This window comes from Hippoglossus stenolepis, chromosome 6, assembly GCF_022539355.2.
Source record: "Hippoglossus stenolepis isolate QCI-W04-F060 chromosome 6, HSTE1.2, whole genome shotgun sequence".
NCBI classification, from domain to species: Eukaryota; Metazoa; Chordata; class Actinopteri; order Pleuronectiformes; family Pleuronectidae; genus Hippoglossus; species Hippoglossus stenolepis.
Window position 1 is genome coordinate 26,649,303 of NC_061488.1, and position 27,942 is coordinate 26,677,244.

The 27,942-nt window shown below is 42.6% G+C and overlaps 3 protein-coding genes and 1 long non-coding RNA gene across 5 annotated transcripts; 1 reads left to right on the forward strand and 3 right to left on the reverse strand.

The window, feature by feature from the left end:
• Nucleotides 1-707: 707 nt before the first annotated feature.
• On the reverse strand, nt 708-8,126 carry gmeb2 (glucocorticoid modulatory element binding protein 2). 2 transcript variants are annotated; one of them, XM_035160231.2, is made up of 11 exons: nt 7,820-8,126; nt 6,922-7,024; nt 6,550-6,703; nt 6,323-6,408; nt 5,357-5,481; nt 5,146-5,249; nt 3,942-4,099; nt 3,414-3,482; nt 3,181-3,318; nt 1,835-1,957; nt 708-1,684 (listed from the first exon to the last, which is right to left on the reverse strand). In XM_035160231.2, the coding sequence occupies exons 3-11, from the start codon at nt 6,687-6,689 to the stop codon at nt 1,059-1,061; spliced, it is 1,569 nt and encodes a 522-aa protein (XP_035016122.2). In that variant the 5' UTR covers nt 6,690-6,703; nt 6,922-7,024; nt 7,820-8,126; the 3' UTR covers nt 708-1,058. The 2 variants fall into 2 exon arrangements, with proteins under 2 accessions (XP_035016122.2, XP_035016121.2); XM_035160230.2 differs by lacking the exon at nt 6,922-7,024.
• A 791-nt stretch (nt 8,127-8,917) lies between these two features.
• On the forward strand, nt 8,918-21,089 carry tpk2 (thiamin pyrophosphokinase 2). The gene is made up of 8 exons (XM_047340426.1): nt 8,918-9,088; nt 9,175-9,416; nt 10,735-10,798; nt 10,884-11,014; nt 11,278-11,396; nt 12,456-12,588; nt 19,585-19,681; nt 19,815-21,089. The coding sequence occupies exons 1-8, from the start codon at nt 9,019-9,021 to the stop codon at nt 19,859-19,861; spliced, it is 903 nt and encodes a 300-aa protein (XP_047196382.1). The 5' UTR covers nt 8,918-9,018; the 3' UTR covers nt 19,862-21,089.
• LOC124851975 lies at nt 18,837-19,415 on the reverse strand. The gene is made up of 2 exons (XR_007032803.1): nt 19,226-19,415; nt 18,837-18,909 (listed from the first exon to the last, which is right to left on the reverse strand). It is a non-coding gene; the product is annotated as an uncharacterized LOC124851975 (long non-coding RNA).
• Nucleotides 21,090-21,545: 456 nt separating the features above from the next.
• Nucleotides 21,546-27,905, reverse strand: LOC118111259 (rho-related GTP-binding protein RhoA-C). The gene is made up of 5 exons (XM_035159692.2): nt 27,831-27,905; nt 25,734-25,889; nt 24,992-25,112; nt 24,779-24,909; nt 21,546-23,300 (listed from the first exon to the last, which is right to left on the reverse strand). Exons 2-5 carry the CDS (start codon nt 25,887-25,889, stop codon nt 23,127-23,129), a joined length of 582 nt encoding a protein of 193 aa, XP_035015583.1. The 5' UTR covers nt 27,831-27,905; the 3' UTR covers nt 21,546-23,126.
• Nucleotides 27,906-27,942: the final 37 nt, after the last annotated feature.

A 27,942-nucleotide genomic window follows, 5' to 3' on the forward strand; every position in this document is an offset into this window, starting at 1 on the left:
TCTTATAACCGAACATTGAGTTAGAAGTTTAAAAAAGTCCAACTAAATGAGTTAAAAAAGGTTTCATTGGCCCACGGAATCATATACAAGCAACCAGTCACCGTTCGAATTATTTAAACTAATATGTTTTGTCTTAACATTAGCATTTGCTGCTTTCTCTATCCATCTAAATTGTGATGAAGAGATGATGAGCGACAGATTCCTTCTTTCACCTTGATTCAAAAGCAGAGCAGTTACATGAGGGAGGGCCACGGAACACATCTGCAGACAACCAGCTCAAGTCTGACTATTCTGCTCACTCAACATTAACAGTACGGCGCCACCTTGTGGCCAAATCAAATCTCGTTCGCCCCCAATTTGATCTCAAACGCTCCGTTCATGTAAAAGAAAATAAGATTACTTTGTCTGACTGACCCAAAGTCCACAGGTTCACTGTGCAAGCAGTGAGTAAGACAGGGTGAGCGGATGAAACCTGAGTCATTTGTTTACAGCAAACACACTTTCATTACAACTGAGCAACAGCTAGTGATGAGGATATTAAGATACAACTGAAGGTCCAGAAAAAAAGCTGATGACTGGACCTGAAGATTTTCTGAGAGACACAATGTTGTGTAGTGATACAAGTCCCTGTCTTGGTTTATCCCTGTTTACACCTCCACTACAAACTCATGAAAACATTTACATTTATGATATGTAATAATGGACACTTTTTCCTCAGAAATTGAGCATTTATTAAACTGACGAATGCTCCTTTTACAGCCTACATGAAACAAATTCATACAACTGTATCAAATATATTAGGTACAAAAACCTATTTACAGTAAAATCACAATCAACATACACCCACCTCACTACCAGATGCCAAACAGAAATGTGAGTATCTTGAAATGTGAAGGGCATCTTAAAGGAAGGCTTATGAGTTGTGTGAAATGACAAATGAACACACAAGGATCTGTAAAAGCTAAACTGGGTCCTCAAACATCACAGGAAATGCACATTCAATCCAAATGATGAAATAAGGGGGTTGGAGACAGGGGAGAGAACAGCTGTCCTTTGTCTCACTGCTGTTCCACCACTTGCTCCACATTTTCTTCTTTAACCTGCTCTGGCTGACCTTCGTCATCACCCTCAGCCTGGGCTTCCTCTTGTGAATCGTCAATGGTTGCCGTGGCGTCCAACACACTGATGCTGCTGACCTGCTGTTGGATGGCCATGCTCTGTGAGGGGGTCAGGCTCTGCAGTGTGGCTGGCAGCGTCACCAGCTGAAACTGAGGGCCAACCATCTTAACGAAGGCCGTGGAGGCCGCGGAGCCGCAGGTGCTGCCCTCCTGACCCGCCGTCGTGGACAGCACAGTCAAGTTAGAGGAGTCGTTCATCAGCTCTGACCCAGAAAGCGTGGAGGTCAGCAGAGTGTAGCCACCCAGGTTGGTGCCGGCTTGGGCTCCTGCCATGGTCAGAACCTTGCCCAGTGGCAGGCCGGCAAGCTGGTTGAAAGGCAGAGTGATCTGGGTAGGAGTAGCGCTGACCTTGGCTGGGCCGGAGACGGTGCGGGTCAGCCGGGGACGCTTGGGTGGGGGGGTTAAAGGGACTGGGGTGAGGGTCATCAGGACGTTGTTGAGGTGCTGGGATTTACTCTTCAGCTCCTTGGCTCGCTTCCTGTGCTCATCACACTGCTGCTCCAGAGCTGCAGAAGAAGAAAGCGCACACACACACATACCATGATTTCTATTACCCTTTCATACAGGCTAGAGGGCAGAGCTGAATAAATGAGTCAAGCCTGTAAAAATATGACTATTTTGAGAGTGGGGACTCCACTGAGGATTCTCCTACTGACCAGCAAGGCTGCGAGTGTACTGCTCTCTATAACGGTCCATCTGGCTCTTATGACTGGCCAGAACCTTCTTCACCAGGTCCAACATCCCAAAGTTCTGCACGATATTGTTGAGCAAAACTGCATCTGAAAAAACAAACAACAATTCAGGTTCAATGGCATACAGCCATGTTAGATATTATAGGGCAAATCTACTGATTTCATCACAAAATACAAAATGTCTCGTGATAAAGGCCTGTAGGCAAAACATATTACATTACTGTGTGGTAGAACTCACTTAATTGTATAAGTGACATTGTTAAACAGGCTTTTGTAAAAACTCCCAGGTGTCACTGTAGCACCAGAATATCCAGTCATGAAAAAAGTTTCTGTCATTGTCCCGTACATTAATCTGAAGAAGCAACAACAGTATTTGAGGGTCAGGCGGAGGGAACATCTCCATTTCACGAATGTGAACCGGACGCCATCAGATTAACAACAGAGAGAAATCCATGTATTCTTCAACCTACTAACATCACTCTAACACATCTGTTATCTCCACTGCCATCCCTTACGCTAGGGGTGGGCGATATGGCAAAAATATCATAACCCGATTTTTTCTTCAGGCGGGATCACAATCTATGATCCAGACTATTTTGCAAGTTACCGAACATTACAACCAAACTAATTTGGTGCGCGTGCGTGCGTGCGCGCGTGCGTGTGTCATGTGTAAGAGAAGGAGGAGAGCAAGCAGAGTCTTGGGGGTGAATAACAGAATAAATTTGCAGCTATGAAGAAAGAATTTCTTATTTAAGAAAAGTATCTGTCATTATGTGATGATCAGTGTTGATGTTGTGGCGGACGTTACAAACATATCCAGCACATATCTTTTCATACAGCATGTGATAGGACAGGCCGTTTCTCTGTGGGATGTTGAAAAATAGACTTTTCACAGCAGACATTTGGACTCTTTTAATCTCAATATCTGACTTTGGACTTTAAAATGTCGTTTACTTATTATGTTTATTTGCAATTAAATACAAACAGTGAACCTGACAACTTTTTGGGATTTATTTTCTGGAAGCCAGGCTGCGAGTCTGACAGACTGCCCTGCACCTCACATTGTGGTGACACAATATAACATTGGGCTAAAGGGGTACAGAACAAACCCATACTCACAATGTTTGCCACTACACAAGCTGAACTGGGCTGTTTGACATGTTCAGGGCGAGGAGTTGTGTGTGGAGTTTGTAAAATGTTGATTTCAAAAGGCAGGTCTTTGTCTTTCTCCACAAAAAAATCAAAGACAGGGATCACTTGAGCGTCATGTTTCATAAACCCAACCTAACTTGTGTGTGGGTATCCCTAACCTTTGACTTGTAGTGGTGGGTCACACACTCTCTCCTGAAGCCCCTTCAGCACCTCCTGCAGCTCCTTCTGAAAGTCCTCCACCACCTCCTCCAGCAGTCCTGCCTCCTTCACAGCACGCCAGAACACCACAGAGTCCTCTGAACGCACACACACACCCAAATGTATTACATCATAACAAGTAAAAACACTTCCCTCATTCAGTTCATTCCTCATGGTCGTGAAGGTTGCTCACCTCCAATGGCTGTGACCCACTCTGACGTTTCCTCTGTCGCCTCAGGAAACGAGGCTAGTGTTCCATTCACTACAACACAGACAGGAAACGCTCACTGTGCCACATCACTACAATCACACCACTGTGTTTTTATTCTGGACTACAGTGTGGACAGTTGTAGTGCTTCCGAAGCTTTTCACCCTTTGTGTGAGTGTGTGCGTGACTGTGTGTGTGTGTGTGTGTGAGAGAGAGACAGTGTGTGCGTGACTGTGCGTCGCTCTGTGTGTTGTGTGCGACTGAGTGTGCAACTGTGTTGCTCCTGTTCTTCAAACATAGCCTAAATAATCCAGGCTAACATGTTGCTATCAGGCTAAATGAGTAGTGTTGAGGTGGTGATCAGAATTCAGAGGACTATAAATTTAGATGTAGGTCTATTGGAAAGCCTCCCAGCATGCACCGGGGCAACATATATACTATCTATACATACTATATGCACTAAGATCAGAATGACTCCTGGGGTAGTATGAAGTGTGGAGCTGTAGAACTTACAGTCAGCTGATGAGGGGGTGGCAGAGACCAGGTCAGCTGATTGATCGCTGCTGAGGGACACTTTTGTTCCCACCAGGTCTATCTTAGTGCTGCGGCAGGTGTTGGAACAGACCTTTGTATGCTGGTAGAAGTCCAGTTCACCTGAGTCCATGATCTTCCTGTGATATGAAATATGATTGATTGATTATACAAAACAACTGGCTGCACTGCTGGAGTTTACTGACAACCATGTGTGATGGAACAGTGCCATCCTGAGGCATATTTGTTAACTGCACATCAACCACTGACAAGAGGGACGGCCTGGAGTTAGCTCTGTCATGTCATCAGATTTCCATTATACAATTATTGTGTCAACAGAATATAAATGAGCAATAAAAAAAATATTTTTGTTGAATTAATATGTGTTTTGTTCCATTTTCAGCAAATTCATTACAACTCAAAATACTATGAAATACTAAAATACTATGACCTTCTATATTAGAGTGTGAAACTGCATCCCAGCAGAAAGAAAGCAGTTATTTCAAAAGGTACTTGATTATTCAGACAGTATTGTCATATGTGTATTACTAACATGATATCCATATTTCTATTTTAAATATGATGGTTATTGTCAGTACTGGTATATCACAACACTCCTAACTGGAATCACACTTTGGAGGCAGATCTATTGACACACAAAATAAGTCATCTACATAACCCTGTTTATTTTTCTTTGTCTTTGCCCTGAAATCTAAAACCACTATCCTCCTTGATGAGCCTCCTGTAACACCACCCATCTGGTCCAATGCAGACATACTTCCTTTTATCAAGGTCCATGAATAATTTCAGAGAAATCAAGGAAAATGTCGGATTTCCGTTAAAAAAAGGTAATTGACTTTTGGCGACGTTAATATTTACAGACCTGTGATGATAAATGTTCATTTTAAGCCACAGCAGTTCCCTGGAGCAAAATTCCTGCAATAATTCTGCGAAATGATCAAGTCAGAAGAAGACATTTAAATATTACTAATCCTCGAAACACTTTAAAAAGTGTCCAAGTGAGAAGTCCTGGATTTAAACTGATGATTAACCTCTCTTTGAACCAGACTTTAAACAAGACTTAAATTTTGTGGAATAAATGCTGCATCTGTAAAGGAGGCAGGGGGAGGCTGTATCCAATAATATCAAGTCAAATTCATGGTGAGCTTATCGTGTTGATCCAGACCTGAGCATGGTGCCGTTGAGGCGGATGGCTCTCTTCCAATCCTTCAGAGTGGATTTCCCTGCTAAACACACAAACTCCTTTGGGCTGATGAGCTGCTCGTTGAACTGATAAAAAAGGGAAAAGAAACCGTTTGTGCTGCGTTTGTGAAACAGTTGTGAATCTATACCTTTAATGTGCTGAGGAATGTGATTTTAAACAGGCTCTGTTCTACCTGGACACATTTCACATTGATCCCTGGGCAGACAAACTTCTTCCAAACCAGCGTGGCTTTGGCATCTCCGCAGGTGATTGGGTAGAAGATATCAGCCTCCACATCCACCTCTTCAGTTAACTTCACTGCAGAGCCAGAGACAGAAACAACCTCTTACAAACATTGTCAATTCTTTCAGCTGCTCATACAAAACTATTTACAACATTTAAAATATCATGTGATTTAAATCATGAGACCAGAAGAAACTGCCTGAAACATACGGCGTTGTCATTAATGTCTGAGAGTTTTTTTATATAGAAAGCATTTTACAATGGGCCTTTCATTAACCCATTCACACAACAATGGTAGAAAGAATCCATGTAAAGTAGTAGTCTGACCAGTCTATCACAAGCCGCTTGGTTCAGCTTCTAGATATGTGGACATGAGGAACCGGAGATCAGGCCACCATCCTGGGCCGAAGCCACAGATCCCTGTAGTAATTTGTTTATTTCATTTACTGCACAAAAACTCTAGAGTAGCAGAACATCACTGATAACCACCACAGTGCAGTGAATTACAAGACTCAAAGATGAGTGAGTTTCAGTAGCTATAATCTAATCTACTGCAAGGCCTCATGTCTGCTACATTTTACTTGAGCTGCTTTGAGATATACACTGACTAAACTCTGACTTTCTGGATGCTTTATACTAGGGGGCTGGCAGGAGAAAGTCCTGTCCGCAGAAAGGCGGAGACTCTCACTTTGACATTTGCCTTCACACAAACAGCCCATCTGGAGAATGTCCAGAGGATCTCTAGAGGATCTCCAGAGTTCTGTGCATGTCGGAAAGCAGCTTTACTGGACAGTCTCCTGCTGCGTTCCTCATATGTGAAAGACTAACTCCAGATTAAGTCCAGATCCCCTTGTGCGGACATTTTCCAGAGTTCATGTCTAAAAAAGGTGTAACAAAGTCCTGCAGGTCGCATTACCAATGACTGCCTCCTCCTTTGACAGTGCATCTGATGTGCTGGCCTCAGCTTCTTCCTCCACTGGTGCTACTGTGAGGACCTCCTCCCTGGAATGACAATTCAGACAGTCTTTACGTTTCTGTTTAGCAAAGTGAACCACAGTGATTCTCCTCATTAATTCAGCATACTGTGTCCAGTGTATCTTTGCTGACGGCCAAAGTGCCGTGTGTGCGCTGTGTGCACCTTACCCTGGCTGAGGGCTCAGCTGTGCAGTCACCAGCACTGCTTTATCCTCCTCCATCACAGAGGGGAGGTCCTCGATCACACTTTCTGGTATGGTGACAATCACCACCTCACTCATCTCCTGCATGCTGACCTCTGAAGCCATGACAGACAGTGGACCTTCACAACCAACAGGATATGAAAGCAGAGCATTTGAAGTTATCAATTTGTTATTAATAATCTGCATCTATTTAACATATAAAAAGTTGAGGTAGTCAAAATAAAGGGTTTTCCCCAGTAGCAGTATGTTTACATCAGAGCCTGAACCATGTCAAATAAAAAGAGGAAAATTAAAAACACATGGGAAAAAACGTGGGATTCTATTGTGACTCCAATACCTGCTGAAAAGGTGGGGTGGGGTTAGATCTTAAAGCTATGTTAGTTCTACAGTCCAACATCAGGGACAGACACCAGTGTAGATACTGGTCTGAGCACAGCAGGCTGAAGCAACATGTTGAGGAGAGAGATCAGAGCTAGTGAAGACCCATTATTTATTGAAACATACACAAAACACATTTGTTTAGACAAACACAATATAAAAGTGCTCAAACATATAAAAGGGGGATATTTAGACAAATGTGAGACTTAGTATGAAAATCAAACAGACACACAAATTTGAGGAGCAACTATTTAACACACGATCTCCTAAAGGGGGGACATGAATCAAAAGAACAAGAATCTACATATTTCCTAATAAAACGTTTTGCTTTACCACACTGCATTGTTTCAAGTGATAAACAAAATAATGTAAAATCTTTTGGGGCTGGGAATCTCTCCATTTACTACAAAGAATATGATATTTACCCATGAGGATTATCATGTTAACCATACCAGAAGTAGATGAATTTAGATATCAAAATAAAACAGAAAATGGGAAATGTTTAAGGTCAGAATGTCATTTACTTCAAGTGATAATCGATTTCTAATATCCAGCCATCATTTGTTAGAGGTGGACCCTTGGAATGAGACAGACGAAACATTAGAACACGTGGTTTTGTCCATGCTCTGTTTCTAAGTGAGACCTTGTTCAGTAAAAACTGGGTAAACTTGTGAAGGATTTAAAGTGGGACTAGTGGAGACACTACTACAGTGTAGCCTACTGATGAATGTCTATCAAATCTGTTCATGTGTGCCTCAGGAGCAGTGTGAACCTGGTTTGTCATCATTTAGATTAGAGCGAGCAGGACGTGGAGGTGCTGCAGGCACTACACATTTCAGATACTGAATACATCTTACCTTCTGACTTCTTCTTAATTGAACCAGTCGCTCCTCGGTCGCTGATCAAATCAAAGGGTAAAGCTAAGTGACAGGATGTTAGCTAGCTAGCTTTGTTCGGACCTACCCAGTGAGCTAGCTAACAGCAGAATGCTGCGGTACATTAGTGCAGGTGTTTTATTTCTCTTTCAAACACGATGGGTTTCTTATCCAACTCTGTTCGTAGAAAACACTTCATCTCTTCTTCGGTCTCTTCTTCTGGTGGTGCTCCTTCTTCTTCTGATATTTAATCGCGGTTGGCAAACTAGTTGTCGATGCATTAGCGCCACCGTCTGGAAAGGAGTGAATCTATTAATGGCTCACAGTTCACTGCATACACTGCCATGTTATCACTATCCCTACGTTGGTGTCCTGTGATGCATCAGTGTAAATTTGAATGTATTCTGGGTAACTTTGTTCTAAGTATCTACCAATTTAATATTGGCTTATTCCTTCCCCTTTATCCTTCTAGGTTAATTGGTGTAAGTCAATCTCTCCTCCTTACAAACTCCAAGGTGGGACAGCAGAAAGTGGCCCAGTGGGACTATCTTATAATATCTAATATTATATCTCTTAGGCTTAGGGTTTTTCATATAGAATATTTATATTCATGTGTTATATTACTCAGGGTTAGGGTTAGGGTTAGGTATCATGTTCAATTCACATGCAATATTCCATGTTACTGACTCCTATTATCATTCCCTGCCACTTAGTATCATTTTATTTTATTATTATTTTTTTTTAATTTATATTGTTATTTCTATTAGGCACCGGTTCTGCATTTACTCCGTATCCACTGTATATTATTATTATTTTACCTTTAATAGCCTTTTGTTTTTAAATGTACTTTTAGACTTATACTGTAAGGTTTTATTTTCTCTAGGCCTACTCTGGGATGTGTTGTGTTACTGTCATCTTGGAGCAAGCTGGCATTAATGAAAACTTGTCTTGGTTTAAACAACATCCACACAAACCTAAAGTAAAATGATGTTATTATTTACTAGACACACGTGGACAACCCCGTTTCGACAGTAGTTCCGTTTTTTGGCGCTGTCGGGCTAAATGTTGGTGAGGAGCACTTTGTGTGTCCACGAAGAAGAGGAGGAGGAGGAAGCGGATACTCGCTGCATAGTTCAGGGTGTCCAGTCCAACTGGGACATTACAGTGTAGCAGTGTCTAACATGACTAGCGCTGCCTGGTCAGAGAAGATGGTCAAACTCCTCAGTCGAATGAATAACTTTTACTCAGCAGGTAGACCAGTGGTCCTGTGTGGGGATGTAACAACATGGGGGCGGTGGGAGGGTTTGCCAGTGACCCCCTCCTCTCTGTGTCCACAGGCTCCTCTCGTGTCAGCTGCTGCAGGTTTGAGATCGACACAGCGCAGGTCGGTTGGATTCCTCCTCACGTGGCTGCGCTGTTGACACGGTATCCAGATGTGTTCAATCCGCCACACGGTGGCGCAGTGACGCTCTGTCACAGTCTGGACTCATACGGGAGGAGATCAGAGGCTGTGGACGCTGTCCTGCAGTCCCTCAGGCATGAGGCGTCCCTGAGCTGCCTCAGAGGATGGAGGGACGAGGTCTCTCTCTCTCTCACACACACACACACACACACACACACACACACACACAAAAGTTGCTGATGACTCCTATAACAATAACTTTATATATAGAGCACTTTTCAACACAAAGTGGTTAACAAATAACGTTTTTAGAGACAGACTGGAAAATGCTCTTAGGTCTAGTAAATAGCTGCTTGAATCTTCCCACGTTTTCGGTGTGTTATGTTATTCAGGCTGAGGCAGTCGGATTGAACAGACCATAATAATTATGATATTTACAATGTTAGCAAAATACAAAAATTAGAATAACTCACAGGAGCACATACCTCCGCCAAGGCTCAACAGGCCCCTTCAATCAATCAGCACCAAATTTCACACGTTTATAGACATCAGACCCCTTAATATGCCTATTTTTTCATCTTGATCCATGTAATGTTCCCTGTGAAAAGTAAAACGAAAAACACCTTATCTCACCATGTTGAAGAAAGTAAAAATAAAATCCTGTATCTGCAGCAAAATTTAAAGGGATAGTTCACCGACATTTTTTTTTTCACTCTATCTACTCACCACTATGCACAGAATTCCTGATCTGGATCTGCACCAAAATTGAATGGCTACTTCCATGGATCATCACTCCTCACAAAATTTCATGGAAATCATTTGGGTAGTTTTTGTGTAATCTTGCTAACAACCAAACAAACCCATGTGAAAATATAACTTCTTTGGGAGAGTTCATAAGGTTTTGAAATTAGATTTTGACAGAGCTACAAGGTTAAGTAATAATGCAGGTGAAAGGAGCACCATCCTCAGGTGGTAGTCTACATCTTTCTGGTCCAGTCCATTCTGATTTAGAGCAAGACATTTGGAAAATGAATGACTAGTTTTTCATTCAGTTCAGCAGATATTCATGGTAAATGAGTCCTAATGTGTATTTTAATGATCTTGCAGGCCTACACTTTCATTGTGTGCAAGAAATACTCCCAAATTTGATGGGTAGTTTGCCATAATGTTCTTAGAACATTCATGGTCCTCAGAGGATGATCCCATTCAATTTCTGACTTTTTTTTAACAGCATCCTCACGTCAAATCATAATATCTATACTTATGATTTTGTCAACCAATGGCTGAGTTTCCATTTGATTTGTTGTGAACATTCATGATCCCAAGAAAATCAATGCTAATTCTGACTGATTGACCTGAAAAGCATAATGACAGTTATGGTAGTTTCTTCCATCTCATATATTCTACCTTGGACTATAAAAATCAGAAAACCACAGTTTGCACACTGTACATTTATAATTTATCAGAGTAAAAATGAGACATTCTCATCTTTCAGAAGTATAGTGTGATGCCAACATTTTCAGACCCTCCTCTGATGTGGATGGAAAGAGCAGCTACAAGTAAGTTTAGTCACGCTGTGGCAGCACCATGTTATGTTTGCTCAGTGATAGTGTTGCATGAGCTGACTGTGATACTGTACTCCAGGTCTTTTTGGGGTGAAACGGTATGGAGTCCATATCAATGGTTACACCATCAGTGACAGTGGGGAAGTCAGTATGTGGCTGGCTCGACGCTCCAAAACTAAGCAGACATTCCCTGGACTTCTGGACAATCTGGTGAGTACAAATTAGACCTGATTCCATAGCAGGGACAGAATACAGTTATACAATGATAATGTAAATTAAAGCCCTCAAAAAGCCAATTCATTTGCCTGAAAAAAAAAAAAAAAATAATCCTTACAATTTCAATAGGGCCTCCCACTGTTCGGTGCTCGGGCCCTAATTAAAGGAATGGTTATTATTGGTGTAACATTTCAAAGGGCTTTAAATTCAGAGTTCCAGAAATGAATCAAGGAGACTGATGTGTTGTGTCTTTGAAGGCAGCAGGTGGTCTGTCTGCTGGTGTTGGCGTTAAATATACTCTGGTGAAAGAATGTCAGGAGGAAGCATGTATCCCAGCAGCCATTGCTGATAAGGCACGTCCTGTAACCACAGTAAGGTGAGATTTTTTCCTAATTGTCACAAAACCAAGTATGTAGTGTAACCAGCCCACATTCTCAACGTTTACTCAAACCAGCTCTGTGATGGCACTGGTGTGGATCCTGACAAGAGGGGCCCTGATGCCTGCTGTCGGGGTTTTCACAGGCAACGCCTCTCAAACTGTTCACACTAAAGATTCCCAGGAACACTCATGGCCAGTAGAATCTCTCCCTTGTCATCTGCAACATCCTGTCAAATCTTAAGTGCCCTGAGTCCTCATGATGGGCAGTTTTGAGTGCTGTGATTAAGATTAAGATTCCTTTATTGGTCCCACACACATGCAAACACACTACATGCAAATGGGGGACATTTGTCTTCTGCTTTTGACCCATCCGTGTGAACACAGCAGGACACAACACACACAGTGAACACACAGAGCCGTGGGCAGCCATGGACGGCGCCCGGAGAGCAGATGTTGGGGGAGTAAGGTGCCTTGCTCAGGGGCACTTTCACAGTGGGGTAGGGAGAGTCCTCTTGGACTTGGACAGATCCAGGTCTGGTCCATATCCAGGTATGTTTTTGTCAGTCCGTGGCCTCGAACCAGTCACCTTCCAGTCTGATGTCCGTCTTTTCTAACACTATACCACTCCCCTTTGACAGTATCCACTCCTGTTTGAATTTTAATATACAAGATCCTCAAGGAATCAGGTCATGAGACTCTACATGACTCATGAGGCTTTACATCAAGTAAGAGCTTTACAGTACAGTTTGTCATTCACCCATTCACATGATAGGCCATACGGGGTTCAGTATCTTGCCCAAGGACACTTCGGCATACATACGGGGAAGACTGGGATCGAACTGCCGACTTTCTGGTTGGAGGACGACCGCTCTCTCCCTCAGCTACAGCTGCACACACACTTTGGTTCCTGAGGTCAATCGGGGGGTTTGCCCTTCAGGCCTTATGTAGAACATGAACCTTGTCATTATGACAGTAAACGATTTTGATACTACTTTAGGCATGTAAAAAGCAAGCCTCTCTAGTTTCCATTAACAACTATTCCAATATACCTTCTAGCTACACCTATGAGGATGAAGAGGGGGTGTTTGCAGAGAGTCAGCTGGTCTATGATCTGGTGCTTCCTCGCGAGTTCAAGCCCAGAGTGGGGGATGGAGAGGTGCAGGATTTCTACCTCCTGCCCATTGATAAGGTCAGTATGAGGTTCTACACAGCAACATCCATAACAGTCTGGGACAGTAGTTCTGACAGTCAACCCCATAATAGACTCCACTGTATTTTTGTGTCTCTCAATTAAATTTGAATTGTATAGCAGCAAATGACAACATGCATTCTCAAGGCATTTCACATAGTAAGGTGGAGACCTTCAATATTATTGCGTGCGTGATGGGAGAACTCCCAACTCCCATCAACTCCCAGCAGTCTATAGCAGCCTTACTAAGGGATGGTTCAGGACTCACCTGATCCAGAACCCACTATGGGCTTTATCAAAAAGGAAGGTTTTAAATCTAACCTTAAATGTAGAGATGGTGTCTGCCTCCTGAACCCTGAGTGGGAGCTGGTTCCACAGGAGAGGAGCCTGGTAGCTGAAGGCTCTACCTCCCATTCTACTCTTACAGACTCTAGGAACCACAAGAGAGCCTGTGTTTTGGGAGCAAAGTGATCTATTTGGATAATATGGTGTTATGAGGTATTTGACATATGTGGGGGTTTGATTGTTAAGGGTTTTATAACGAAGGAGCAGGATCTTGAATTTCATTCTGAATTTTACAGGGAGCCAAAGCAGAGAAGCTAAGACAGGAGTAATATGATCTCTCCTTCTAGTTCCTGTCAGCACTCTTGCTGCAGCCTTTTGTACCAACTGGAGGCTTTTACAGACTTACTGGGACATCCGGATAGTAAAGAATTACAGTAATCCAGTCTGGAGGTAACTGACAGGTGTTACTATCACATTTATAAAGGCTCTATGAATGTGATAGTAACAACTTTGTTTACCTACTATTTCATGTCAAAATGGCTGCAGTGGAAAAGTGTCTGTCGTTTTCTGTGTGAGTCAAATGACATGTTGATAAACTGGCAACCAACAGACTAAAGGAAGTTGAAAAACAGAAGATAAGTCCAGCAACTCTAAAAGACACTGGGAACGAAGGGCTAGGACAAGAGACTCAAATACTACAGTGAACTGTCAAACAGAAGAGGGACAACAGACTAAATCCACTAGAGAGAAACTAGGGAAGGTGGAAATAATCAGGGTGATCCACAGGTGGAGGAACACAGGGCAGGAAGTGAAGTTCTCTCAGAAGACACGAGGTGAGCGGCTGTTGCTGAGGCGGTGAAGCGGTCGTCCTCAAACCAGAAGGCCGACATTATGCTGAAATTAAAGGCTGCATGGGAAACGACTTTCTCCAGCTAAACCTCTTTGGTCCCATCTCCATCAAGAATGATTTCACAGCAAACCTCAGTGAGCTGACACCATTTACCAAGTCCTCAGCTAGAAATCTAGGTGTGGTTTTGATCAGCTTTGAACCCCACATTGAGAAGGTTGTGCAATTGTTTTTTAAAAATAATTTAAGAAACATAGCCAAGGTTAAATCTTTTATTTCTCACACAGACCTGGAAAAACTCATTCACGCCCTTATTTCCTCTCACATCAACTACTGCTACTCCCTTTATAATTGTCCTACTCAGAAATCTCTCCGTCAGCTACAGTTAGTCCAGAATGCTGCAGCTCGGCTTCTAACACAATCCAACAAATGTAACCACATCACCCTGTTTAAGCATCCTTGTACTGGCTGCTTGTTTATTTTAAAGGGGACATAGCATGCCCATTTTACCACAAGTTGATATGGTTCCTTGGGGTCTTAATGAAATGTCTGTAACATACTTTGGTCAAAATACCACAAGGATCATTTAAAACAGCACCCTTTTTACCCTGTATAAAACAGCCCTCCACAGAGTGACCTGTTTTGACTGCCTGTTCCTTTAAATGCTAATGAGCCAGCTCCCTCCTCCCCCCTCTCCCCCCATGATTTTAAACAATATAAATTACATATTTTATATGATATAAATTATCAAATATGCATCCCATACTTTGTATTCCCCTTCTGTTGTCCTGGAGTTTTAATTTTCCCAATCACATAATTAAATGTCCCCTCTGCCCATCCACTACAAGCACACAAGCAGACAGACAGAGAGAAGAGAGGGGGGGGGCTATGAAGACCATCATTTACCCCCGACCCCGACATTCAACGGGTACAACAACAAGCGGAGAAAGCAGAATCGCGGGCTGACCTTATATATACAGTCTATGGGGCTGACCAGCGGAGAAATGCACGTCCCGTGTGAACAGCCAGGCGGCTGCGCTGGAGAACGGCGCTGCGCTGCCTCGCAGCGGCGCTTCCATGTCCGGTGTTAACCTGGCGTAACGAGTGGGGGGGTTCTGTGTGTTTGTGACAGTGTTACAGTAGTGCTGAACACTGCGGAAGTCTTCCACACTGCTGGCTGTGTGGCGTTGACACAAATTCCAGCTCACGCATGGGAGAGCGAGCGGTCGCGCCCGAGCAACTGCTGCAGCCTCCCAGTCCCGACAAATACCACATGTGAGTGAATCGCGGGCTGACCAGCGGAGAAATGCGAGTCCCGTGTGAACAGCCAGGCAGCTGCGCGGCCAGAGGCGCTGCGCTGCCTCGCAGCCTCCGGTGTAAACCCGGCGTAACGAGTGTGGGGGACGGGGGATGAGGTGGGGGGGTGGGCCAAGGCCATGTAGGGAGACTTCCAGTTCCTTGTTACGACACGAAACCCAGGAAGCTCAATCGAGTCACTCAAGCATGACATTTCTGACTTAGAGGAACTATAACAAAACGCGCAAGTGTTTTTTTCCCAGAGTTTTTGGGTTGGTAGACATGCCAGATACCCACATTAACCTGTAGAAGCACTAACAAAGTGGAATTTGCATGCTATGTCCCCTTTAAGATTGATTTAAAATTTATTTGAATTACTTTTAAAGCAGACATGGGCTTCCCCTCCCTATATTTTAGACCTTTTATTTCCCTATGAGCCAGGACGCAGTCTGAAGTCCTCTGGTAAAGCGTTACATACATGATGGCATATTTTGCTTGATAGTGACCATCGGTTGTACACTACTTTTCTCAGTGCATTGTGGGAAACAATAAGTCTTACTATACAGTATAGGGCAGAGGTCACTAACAGGCGGACCGCGGTCCGAGTCCGGACCCAGAAGCCGTCCCGTACGGACCCGGACCTACAGCCAAATCAGAAGGTTCTGATTTAAAACCTGATGGGGCGCTTCTATTTGTAATCAGCGCAGCTTTTGTAGTCTTTACGGTAGTGGTTTAGCAGATGAGGAAACGCACAGACCAATTGCATGCGAGTTATGCCATCCCACGTGATACTACTCAGCCAATCAAGTCTGTGCATTCCAGGCGGTAAACATTGCGACTCTACAGTGCAGACAGATGAGAGAGTTAGAGGCAAGTTACACATGAAAAGACGGTAGAAAGAAAAAGAAAGATAGAGATACAGGGAGAGAAAACAAAGGGAGAGAAACAGAGGAGTGAGACGGAGAAGGAGAGAAACAGAGGAGTGAGACGGAGAAAGGAGAGAAACAGGAGAGAGACAGAGAAAGGGAGAGAAACAGAGGAGTGAGACGGAGAAAGGGAGAGAAACAGGAGTGAGACGGAGAAAGGGAGAGAAACAGGAGTGAGACAGAGAAAGGGAGAGAAACAGAGGAGTGAGACGGAGAAAGGGAGAGAAACAGGAGTGAGACAGAGAAAGGGAGAGAAACAGAGGAGTGAGACGGAGAAAGGGAGAGAAACAGAGGAGTGAGACGGAGAAAGGGAGAGAAACAGAGGAGTGAGACGGAGAAAGGGAGAGAAACAGAGGAGTGAGCCGGAGAAAGGGAGAGAAACAGAGGAGTGAGACGGAGAAAGGGAGAGAAACAGAGGAGTGAGCCGGAGAAAGGGAGAGAAACAGACGACTGTGCCGGAGAAAGTTGAGAAACAGGAGTGAGACGGAGAAAGGGAGAGAAAGAGAGGAGTGAGACGGAGAAGGGAGAGAAACAGAGAGGTGAGACGGAGAAAGGGAGAGAAACAGAGGAGTGAGACGGAGAAAGGGAGAGAAACAGGAGTGAGACGGAGAAAGGGAGAGAAACAGGAGTGAGACGGAGAAAGGGAAGAAACAGGAGTGAGACGGAGAAAGGGAGAGAAACAGAGAAGTGAGACGGAGAAAGGGAGAGAAACAGCAGTGAGACGGAGAAAGGGGAGAAACGGAGGAGTGAGCCGGAGAAAGGAGAGAAACAGAGGAGTGAGACGGAGAAAGGGAGAGAAACAGAGGTGAGCCGGAGAAGGGAGAGAAACAGAGGTGAGCGGAGAAAGGGAGAGAAACGGAGTGAGACGGAGAAAGGGAGAGAAACAGAGGAGTGAGCCGGAGAAAGGGAGAGAAACAGAGGAGTGAGCCGGAGAAAGGGAGAGAAACAGAGGAGTGAGACGGAGAAAGGGAGAGAAACAGAGGAGTGAGACGGAGAAAGTTGAGAAACAGAGGAGTGAGACGGAGAAAGTTGAGAAACAGGAGTGAGACGGAGAAAGTTGAGAGAAACGGAGGAGTGAGACGGAGAAAGGGAGAGAAACAGGAGTGAGACGGAGAAAGTTGAGAGAAACGGAGGAGTGAGACGGAGAAAGAGAGAGAAACAGGAGTGAGACGGAAAAAGGGAGAGAAACAGGAGTGAGACGGAGAAAGTGGAGAAACAGGAGTGAGACGGAGAAAGTGGAGAAACAGGAGTGATACGGAGAAAGTGGAGAAACAGGAGTGAGACGGAGAAAGTTGAGAAACAGGAGTGAGACGGAGAAAGTGGAGAAACAGGAGTGAGACGGAGAAACAGGAGTGAGACGGAGAAAGGGAGAGAAACAGGAGTGAGACGGAGAAAGGGAGAGAAACAGGAGTGAGACGGAGAAAGTGGAGAAACAGAGGAGTGAGACGGAGAAAGGGAGAGAAACAGGAGTGAGACGGAGAAAGTGGAGAAACAGAGGAGTGAGACGGAGAAAGGGAGAGAAACAGGAGTGAGACGGAGAAAGTGGAGAAACAGAGGAGTGAGACGGAGAAAGTTGAGAAACAGAGGAGAGAAACGGAGAAAGTTGAGAAACAGGAGTGAGACGGAGAAAGTTGAGAGAAACGGAGGAGTGAGACGGAGAAAGGGAGAGAAACAGGAGTGAGACGGAAAAGGGAGAGAAACAGGGGTGAGACGGAGAAAGTGGAGAAACAGGAGTGAGACGGAGAAAGTGGAGAAACAGGAGTGAGACGGAGAAAGTGGAGAAACAGGAGTGAGACGGAGAAAGTGGAGAAACAGGAGTGAGACGGAGAAAGTGGAGAAACAGGAGTGAGACGGAGAAAGTGGAGAAACAGGAGTGAGACGGAGAAAGGGAGAGAAACAGGAGTGAGACGGAGAAAGTGGAGAAACAGAGGAGTGAGACGGAGAAAGGGAGAGAAACAGGAGTCAGACCGAGAAAGTTGAGAAACAGGAGTGAGACGGAGAAAGTTGAGAAACAGGAGTGAGACGGAAAAAGTGGAGAAACAGGAGTGAGACGTAGAAAGGGAGAGAAACAGAGGTGAGACGGAGAAAGTGGAGAAACAGAGGAGTGAGACGGAGAAAGGGAGAGAAACAGGAGTCAGACCGAGAAAGTTGAGAAACAGGAGTGAGACGGAGAAAGGGAGAGAAACAGACGAACAAAGTGGGGGAGTGGGATATAAGAGGGGAAGAAAGTGATTCTAAAACTGTTCAATTGTTAAGATGTGTTGAGATTTATTATCTGTAAAATTGGTTGAGACTTTTGAGTCAAGATGTGAAACAGAAAAAGGGAAATTCAAGCTTTTGCTCCCTTTATTTTTCTGAAGTTAAGCCCTTCTCTTATTTTGAAATGCAGCCCTACTTTTATTTAGTTAATGAGAGAACATTATACATATCTGCAATCATAGATACATGTTCAATTCTATGTTACGTGACAAATATTGTCATCATTTTTTTTGAATCGTACTGAATTCATTTGATTTGACAGTCAGGTATTTAGTACATGCAGATGTTGCTACAACTACTAGGCTACTTAAATATATATCACACTAAATAGTTAGACATTATGATCTTCCGGACCTTTGCTTCAAGAAATTTTCTCTAACTGGACCTCTTTAAATTTTAGTTGAATACCCCTGGTATAGGGTATACAAATTTTCACATTCGGACAGCACTACAAAATCACAAACTCACTATATGGTGGACTATATAGTGATCAGTGATTGATTTCAGCCCATGTGTCTGGGATGTTACCCATGTCCTGGTCTCACCTTGTCAAGTTCCTAGGTTTTTTTCCTTCAACTCCTGCCCAACTTGCAATGGCCTGGTACATTACCCCCAAAGGACGCACGGGACAACTCTTTTCAACACAGCTCAATGTTTATTTTGCCTTATTTGTTCATTGTTTGCTGGTTGGTTCATCAGGTTGAAAACCTTCAAAACACAAAAAGAACAAGAAGTTATACAAATATTTTTCAAACAACTTCAATCCAATAAGTAAATATGTTTTTACAGTGTACGTAAATGAATGAATGTAAACAGTATTCAAACACCTATATAAATTGAACAAATAACTAAGTACACTTAAACAAAAAGCCAAACTTATATGCATGAAGCCTGTATGCTGTGCCTGTATGCTGTGCGCTGCTGGTTCTTATTTCACAATTCGTCAAACAAGACATCCTAACATTCATGACGATAGCAGCGCTTCCAATATTAAATCATCAAAATAAAAGTCTTGCTACAGTACCAGTGGCTTCTTTGGTGTACCATGAGCTGAATCCTCTCTCCTGCCTCTCTCTCTCTCTGCTGAGACGTTTGCTGAGAGTCCTCATCCGCATGTGTCCCAACTCAAGTCATAATGAGCAGCCTGCACTGGCCTGCTGGTGGTGCATTATGGGACTTGAAGTTTTTCTTAGGCAAAGTTCATCATTTTGCCTCGACACACCTCATGACTCATGATTGTGGTGTCGGTTGTAAAGGAGGTTAGTGGGGATTTGATCTAATCTGTGGACAACTTTGCAAATTACAGTTATCCGGTCCCTGTCAGACTTTTCATAAATATACTGAATAGAAGCACAAAGACTGACCACCCTGTCATGGTTCCAGGTGAAAGAACTGCTGGCCACTGATGACTTCAAACCCAACTCAGCCATGGTGATCTTGGACTTCCTCATTAGACATTCATTTATTGAGCCTGACACAGGTTTGTGACTCTTAAGACAACTTTCATTGTGGGAGTAAATTGTAAAATCTGTTGACAACTTTAGATGTTTTTTTGTTTTTTTTTAAGGAAGTCTTCCACTGATTGTATTGTATTGTATTTCATCTCCTTTCAGAGCCATACTATCAGGAATTTGTGGCAGGACTCCATCGGACACTATAGAGTGAAGCTGAGGACTGATGCTAGATATAGATGCTTTCAGACATGCACTGAACTCTGGAGATCCTCCAGAGGGGCTGTATGTGTGATTGCAAATGTCCAAGTGAGAGGCTCCAGACTTTTTCCGGAGTTTCTTTGGCCGGCCCCCTAGTATTAAGTTTGCAGAAAGTCCAGAGGAGCTGATGTGAGAACACAGCAGGAGATCCTCCGCAGTATTCATCGCATGCGAGTGGGGGTGTTGATGTTTCTAACACAGGACAGAAGCAAAGAAAGAAAAAGAAAACAAATTCAGATGAAAAAGTGTTGTCACACATAGAAGACACCGACAGAGACGTCAAGAGAGCTTTTGGTGATAATGGCCGACCCCAGTGTCGATGTGGTGTAAACAAAAACGTGATCTCTTTAGTGGAATTTAAACGTTATATCCTGCGTCTGCCTGCTGCTCCACCCCTCACCTGAATCCTCCGTAAGATTTCTGTGTTGTTGTGAACACGTCTGAGTGAAGAATCTGCTGCGTGTGAAAAGGCAAAACTCTGCAGAATGTCTGACCCAATTCTGTGGACGTCCTCCAGAGGTCATATCTTAGAATTATTACATTTATATGTATCTCAGCACATCGCCTCCCAGAAGCCAAGTTGTGTCCTGTTGCTGTGAGACAAAATCCATCTAGAAGTGACTGAGCCTCAGCAGGGAGGTGAGGGGTGGGCTTCATCTGATGAATCTGGGGATTTAGGACGAGATGACCCCGTCATCTGCTAATTGTATTCAAGGCAGACATCAATCTGTCTAAACCATAACAAGAAGTGTAAATAAATAAGTAGTTCCTCACAATAATATGCTATTTCAACATTCTCGAGTATTTACAAATGTGAATTTAATTAACATTGTTCTAATTAGTGACAAGACTCAGTCAACTCACCTCCACAGACACAAGAACACTGCAAGCACATGACAGTAACTTGTGAAGTGAGGGTACATAGCTGTTGTGGTATTGGTGCTGCACTGATCTCACTGAAACTGGTTGGAAAGGTTAATGGGTGGAAATGTCCCTAATTACGAGAATGACCTTTGATCTTTCAGTCAGAACAGGGGAATCTGAGCCCACAGAATTCCCACGACACATCTAATAGATTTAAAAAAAGATTTTGATGCTGCTTGTAAAACTGAGAATGTTAACCCATTCCCACCAACTTCTGCATATGAAATGAAAAATAAATTTTCTCTGTTTTAATTCTGTGTCCATGTGTTAATTATTTATCTCCTGTCGTTAGAGAGTTTTTACATCCAAGTCCCTGTCTTTTCTACAGAGCCCCAGGGAAGTCAGACAGAACAGTAGATATATAAAGGCCATGTTTTACTTAATTGAGTGCTGGTACTACTGATGCATTTGTTACCACATGTTGATTAATTTGTTCATGTGATACGTGTATAAACAAAGTATAACTGCAAAGACAAGTTACAGTATGAAGGTCAAAACAATTAAACAATCAACTGGCAGAACAGAAGCTCTTCACAGCCATAAGCTATATATGGCTGCACCAAACAATCAAATGGAAATGTGTATGATTTGATACTCAGCCTGACACATGGGGAACCTTGAAAACGCTGGGATCTCGATGGACAATAACATGATTCGTCATAACTGATATGGTGTTAAGAGAGAAAGCACAAGACGCCAGAGGCACAATTTGGTCATTCTCGGTTACAATTTATTTCCTTTAGAATACGTTACAAAAGGCGACTGGAGAAATGTCAGGATACATTTGTATACAAAAGAATATTACAAATGACCGATCCTTAAGGAGTTGCTTGCATTTTGTATTTTATAATCTGACATCATATATTTTCCAAGTGTTTACCACACCGACCTCTTGATTTTAGCTGTGTGCAAATAATACAACAAAAACCAGTAGAATATCACAAAGTGAACATAACATAACATACAACTGAGCAGAAAAATAACAGCTGTAAACATGAGTGAACTGGCAGAGGGGGAACCCTGTCAATGTCTAACATCCAGAGAACAAAAGAAGGGTTAAAACACTGAGGTGTGGAATTACTGTGTGTTGCAGATGAACATTCACTATAGCTGACAGTCCCATGGCACTGATTCCATCAACTATCCTCTGAGCGTCACTTCTTCAACACAAACACTGTTTTCACTCACTTCCACAAGTGACTCAAGTCCTGTGCAAATGTTTCACGTTAAAAGCAAACTGGCAGCAAGCAATTCATCCTATTACCTTACTGATGTCAAATATTGGTAAAGTAATTTTACAAAAACTAACTGAAAACAGTATTTATTTTGAAGGAAGAAACTACACTACACAACTGTGTAGTAAAGGATACTGTGCAATAGAAATGTACATTATACTGAATTTGTCAGGTAGACAGTGTTCAGTTTGCATTAACAGCAAATTAAAAGTGATCACATGATAAAATTGGGAGGATTTTTACTAAATTATGAAATAATCTCAGAAAACTGGGGAAATCAAGGAATCAAGTCTTTTCAGCTTGTTTAAAAAAAGGCTCTGCCCCCCTGTAGCAGTTATAAATTAAGGGCTGTTACTATTTCAGAATTTACAGTAACTGTCCAAAGGGCAATAACATTTTATTAACCCTTTAATACCCACCCGTATACAGCGTGTTTGACAGTACACTCTGATTTATTTCAATCACAGTTTGTCACTTTAAGGCCAAGTTAACTCAATCAACTTGTGTTAATTAAAAAGCAGGTATAAAACACTCATAAGTTGGTCTCATTATGTATTTATACTTAACTGCAAATAATCAAACTCTGCATTTGAATGGGAAATTGTATGAAGTATTACAGGTTCATAGAAAAGAAAAGCGGGTTTAAATAAAGTTCTAACTTTGGAAATTAAGGAGAGTGAAAAACATACAGAATGAAAGACAAGCACAGTCACACTGCAAGCCATGGAAGTCTTCCAACAGTTCGGTAGGCAGGCATAAGTCTGATTACTGTACTGGAGTATGAGTAGGAGAGATGTTCCCTTCTCGTCATGTTCTCTTAATTTCAGGTTTATGGAATCCTAAACTCGAGATTACAATATTTCTTATTTGAAAGCTAAAAGCTATAATGTCGAACTTAAATGTATATACATGTATTCGCCTTTTCCATAGCATTTGACCTTCCTTTTTCATCCCTACAACTCCCCAGTCAACTGTGCCCACCTTGGTGAAAACAGGCACAGGGATGTTTTTCTTGGATGTTTATTTCCCTCCTGATCCTGCGTTACCTGACACTCTATAAAAGGCAGCAGCCGCTTTTCTTGCCTCGTCTCTTGGCCTGCAGTGCTGCCCTGGTGGCCATTTCAAACACCTCCCTAACACCATCCTTCGTCTTGGCCGAGCACTCCAAGTAACCAAAGGCATTGATCCGGTTAGCCATGTCCCTCGCCTCATCCGACTTCACTGGTTCCTGTGTGGCCGCATCAAAAAAGAAAAAGAAAATCAGCTCAACTCATCGATATCCTTTTAATAAGTGTCAGAACATGGGATGACTTTATTGTTTGATCTCGTTACATCTTTGTATCTTTTTAGCAGCTGATACATACAGTGGATACAAAAGGTCTACACACTCTTAAAATGACAGGTTGTTATGATCTAAAAAATTAGACCAAGATAAATCATGTCAGAACTTTATGGTTGCACGTGTCCCTTTTGAAGCTTGATCAAATTTCAGAATGCTCTAAAGCTTTTCAGTTTTAAATGATTTGACTGCACCACAGATGTGCTGTGTAAAGTGGAGTGAAGTAAGCCCTAGAAAAGTGCTGTTTCCACATCATCTGCACAGAAACTGTGCAGTAGGGTATACAGCACTGATGCTGCACATGGTCATCATCACATAAATCATTCATAATGATGTGACCTAGATATTTGACTTTGTTCTTCTCTTTAGGACTTGGCCTCTGGTTCCAACAATCATGACAAACACTCTTTTTAGACCTAAGCTGAATGTCATAGTGCACGTCATAACTTGTACAGTTGCTGTAAACCAGCACTGTGAGGAGAAAAGACAACTAAGTCATCAGCATACTTCAGGTGGTTAACCGTTAGGGCTGCCTTAAAAACAAATTCCTTTCAGCACCTTCGTGGCCAAAAATCTCACGCTGTAAAACTTTCATTTTGAGGGTTAACACAGCCTGGCATATGTCATTGGTGTAGTGTCACATTTCAAAAACACTCTCGGCACCTTCGTGTACAACAATTTCCACTCCCTAAATCTGCTGTAATATTTAACAACATCAGTCCTGATCATGATGATCACAAATATTCATTAATTTTCATTATTTTAACCCTTTAAAAATACTGGTTTGTTTGAATGACACCAGTTTTTATATTAAAAAAAAAAAGTAATATTTTTATGGTACTGAGATTCATTTTTGAGGGTTGACAGAGCCTGGCATATGACACTGATGAGCAACATCATTAATGCAATTACACATACACAGTGAAAGCTTAGCATGCTGTAACTCATACAGATATTCACAGCAAAATGTAGGTTTCAGTTGTTACATTGTTTTGAGTGTACATGTAGACGTGCACGTCATGTTTGTGTGTGCGAGTACTGATGAGGTGTGCATGTGTGTGAGAGACACAAAGAGGTAGAGAGATAGGGAGTGAGGAATTATAATATTGCACAATATTATCTCTCTGTGTGTGCAGATATACATTTACACCATCTATCTTGCATAGCTTTGATGCCAGAACAAAAGTGCAGAATATGGGAGACTCCTCGCTCTTACAGTTTCACAAACTGTTTCCCAAGATTAATTCGGTGCATTTTGACATCAGTAACCTTTGGGATTATCATGAAATTCAGTTTGAACATAACCACATAGGTTTAAACATGTATAAGCTGCAGAATGAGCACAGTTAAGTACAGGCCCCACTCACCTGTTTCATTTTAGCTAACTCTCGACGTGTGTGTTCATCATTCCGCAGGTCTTTCTTGTTTCCCACCAGAATTATAGGCACATTGGGACAGAAGTGTTTGACCTCAGGAGTCCACTTCTCTGGAATGTTCTCTGCATCGGGCACAAAGTGTTCATGTTGAATGTGGAGCAAATGGTACATTTGTCAGAAACAATGACAGGAAAGAAATCTTACCGAGGCTGTCAGGGCTGTCGATGGAGAAACACATGAGAATGACATCTGTGTCTGGATAGGAGAGAGGCCTCAGTCGGTCGTAGTCCTCCTGTCCCGCTGTGTCCCACAGAGCCAGCTCCACCTACAGGGGTCAAGGACATTAATACTTACATACTTCACAAACGCCACAGGGCTCAGTTACAAGGTTTATGCACGAGATTCTGACAACATGAGATACATTCAGAGACAAAAAACCCTAATTAGCATTAAAAGACACTGCTCTACCAATAGTAATATATACAAACATATATTACAAACCAGACATTACAAAATATTTGGTTATGGAATGAGAAGTTCAAGTTTGTAAATTATTAGAAAATATGTGTAGTTGTAGAAATAAATTGACTGAAACTCTCAAATTTAAGCATAAATGTTGTATCAGTGTATGTTTAGACATGAAATGACAGAATTTCTAAAACAAGTTTATCATTTAAAAATAGTGTCTCTTTGTTCATGTTTCATTGACACAAAGGAAAAAGCATTAGTTTAAAACACATTACTAACATTAGATATATTGTTATCTTTTTTTTAACTGTCCAATATAAATATCAGTATCACCCTTAACAACCAAGTGCTGCTCAGGTTATATTGGGAAACAAACCTTCAGGGCCAGGGGCTCAGTCTACACACCCCGTGTTGTGTTAATTGACTCCTGACAAAAAGAACGGAACATCAAAATGTGACATTATAATAAACAGCTTACCTGTTTACCATCCACCTCAATATCTGCCACATAGTTTTCAAACACAGTGGGCACATAGACCTCAGGGAACTGATCTTTGCTGAACACTATGAGGAGACAGGTTTTGCCGCAGGCTCCATCACCAACTATCACTAGTTTCTTTCTGATTGCAGCCATCTGAAAGAATGAAGAAAGACATGTACTCTGTTATTGATTCGGTGCATTCAGAGCAAAAACAACCCTGCAAGGTGAGGAGCTTGATTGGTGTACAAGCACAATGATGAAATAGGATAGGATGAGAGTTTGAAGATGGTGTGAGGTATGGATCCAGGAAAGAATTAACAAAACTCTGGAAACCTTTAGCTTAATGACGCCAAATTGCTTTGCAGGCAAAACTAAGAAAATTTAACTTTTTCTTTTTGCCGGAGAGGGAGTGAGAGAGGCTGCGTTTTTCATGCACCACTGTTGCCAATCTGTACACAGCATCAATCTCAAAGTGAACCTTTAAGTTTGGAGGCAATTAAATTAGTATTTCTATTTTATTTGTATAGGGCCAATTCACAATATACATTATGTCAAGGCACTTTACAGAGTAAGGGTGAGACCTTACAAAATTATAGAGAAACTCAACAGTTCCCACAAAGAGAAAGTCACAGGAAGATACAAGGTGGAGGGGGCATCTGCCTTGACAGGTTGTGTTGAGAGGAGAGGTGGGGGAAAGGGGGAGAGAGAACAGAGAGGGGGGAGAGCAAGATTCGGACACAGGCACACATTACTGTGTACATCCATTGTTTTCAATGTAAGCCCACACGCTGACATCACTTGTAATGCGTCATTGGGAGTTCTTGACATTACTCCACTGTCCCAATCATCCAGTGCTGACGTGCAGCCAAGCAGCAATTTAATCACATTCACACCTCAGATCAACAAATCCCAGACAGTGAACAAATGATAATCCCCAATATGAGTCGCTGTCTGTTGCACGTTAGACAAGAGGTACGAGACATCTAGTTGTGGCATCATGGGCATGTGAAAAACTGGCCCACAGTATTTCAGGGTACTCCACCAGATATTTACAGTGTTTCACTTAGGGCCAAAGCAGTTTACTGACCAACTATGATTTTCAAATTAGACTCTGGCCTAAAACAGATAAAACACTACATAACATAACAGAGTTGTGTAAATACCATCTGTCACGCCTCTTGTGTGGCAGCCAACAACTAAAACTGGGCACATCACTACCAGCAATGTGGCTGTGAATGCAAACATGTGGGATGAGGCATCATTTCTGATTAGAGCAGGTTGTTGCCAAAAGTCAATAACACCTGTCAATAAGTGTTATTGATAACAGTCGATAACGCAATAATATATCAAACCATCTAATTCCACACTGAGAGCTTGGATTGCATTCTGGATTTGGTGTTTGAATGCTGTTAAAAAAGGATCAACCAATTTAATAGTCTGATGTTATTAGGTTCCGCCAATTTCCATCCAGAGCAGGAAATGGTAATCTCAGAATATATTCTCTGACAGGAGTTTTCAAACTGTGCCTGAATAAAATCCCGTCAAACCAGATGTAGAAGTTTAGGGGGTGGCTTTCTCTCACATGACACCATACACACCCGTTTAGTCTCTAACCATCCAGCTTCATCCGTATTTACACACTGTTGTGAGTGTTAGCTCCTCAGCTAGCTGGTGTTTCAGGAGTATTTGCCAAGTTTACTTTGCATCAGAGCTTCACTTGCTCACTGCTGTTTACCTCTCATATAAAGGCCCATCACATGTGTCAACCTAACCTCTGGTGAACCACTTCAGATTTAACATAATTTACAACCTTATCTACCTTATTTTTTAACCTCAAACACCTTTTGGCCTGTGTGAAGCACTAAAGTAGCAGCTAACTTGTAGCAGCTTCTGTAAGGACGCTGAAGTGTTAGCTAGCAAACTTGGCTGAGTTGATCGGGACCGTTAGCCTGTCGTCAACACAGAACATTGTCACACCGCGATATGCCGCCTGAACCCGGCAGCTCGCTCCAGCTCCACACGGAGCTCCGAGGCAGACAGCGCCTCTGAGGAGCCACTTCGGAGCCATTCTACTGTTTTATCAGAGATACTCGCCTTTCTGTCGGTTTCCTGTCGGAGTCACAGTCCCGCCCCCCACAGCGTCAGGAAGACTGGGCCCCGCCCACATTGAACTCCGCTGTATTTGTATAAATCCAATCCTAATATA

What these genes read in the sequence shown, in the direction of transcription:
- gmeb2 (XM_035160230.2), bottom strand. Translation starts at nt 6,689, where the DNA reads ATGGCTTCAGAGGTCAGCATGCAGGAGATGAGTGAGGTGGTGATTGTC. An exon ending in CTCAACGGCACCATGCTCAG is followed by an intron (nt 4,100 to 5,145) that starts GTCTGGATCAAC and finishes TTCATATCACAG; the next exon opens with GAAGATCATGGACTCAGGTG. An exon ending in GTACACTCGCAGCCTTGCTG is followed by an intron (nt 1,685 to 1,834) that starts GTCAGTAGGAGA and finishes CTTCTTCTGCAG; the next exon opens with CTCTGGAGCAGCAGTGTGAT.
- tpk2 (XM_047340426.1), top strand. Translation starts at nt 9,019, where the DNA reads ATGACTAGCGCTGCCTGGTCAGAGAAGATGGTCAAACTCCTCAGTCGA. An exon ending in GATGGAAAGAGCAGCTACAA is followed by an intron (nt 10,799 to 10,883) that starts GTAAGTTTAGTC and finishes ACTGTACTCCAG; the next exon opens with GTCTTTTTGGGGTGAAACGG. An exon ending in ACCTCCTGCCCATTGATAAG is followed by an intron (nt 12,589 to 19,584) that starts GTCAGTATGAGG and finishes TCATGGTTCCAG; the next exon opens with GTGAAAGAACTGCTGGCCAC.
- LOC118111259 (XM_035159692.2), bottom strand. Translation starts at nt 25,889, where the DNA reads ATGGCTGCAATCAGAAAGAAACTAGTGATAGTTGGTGATGGAGCCTGC. An exon ending in CGACAGCCCTGACAGCCTCG is followed by an intron (nt 24,910 to 24,991) that starts GTAAGATTTCTT and finishes TGCCCGATGCAG; the next exon opens with AGAACATTCCAGAGAAGTGG. An exon ending in AGTTAGCTAAAATGAAACAG is followed by an intron (nt 23,301 to 24,778) that starts GTGAGTGGGGCC and finishes GCGGCCACACAG; the next exon opens with GAACCAGTGAAGTCGGATGA.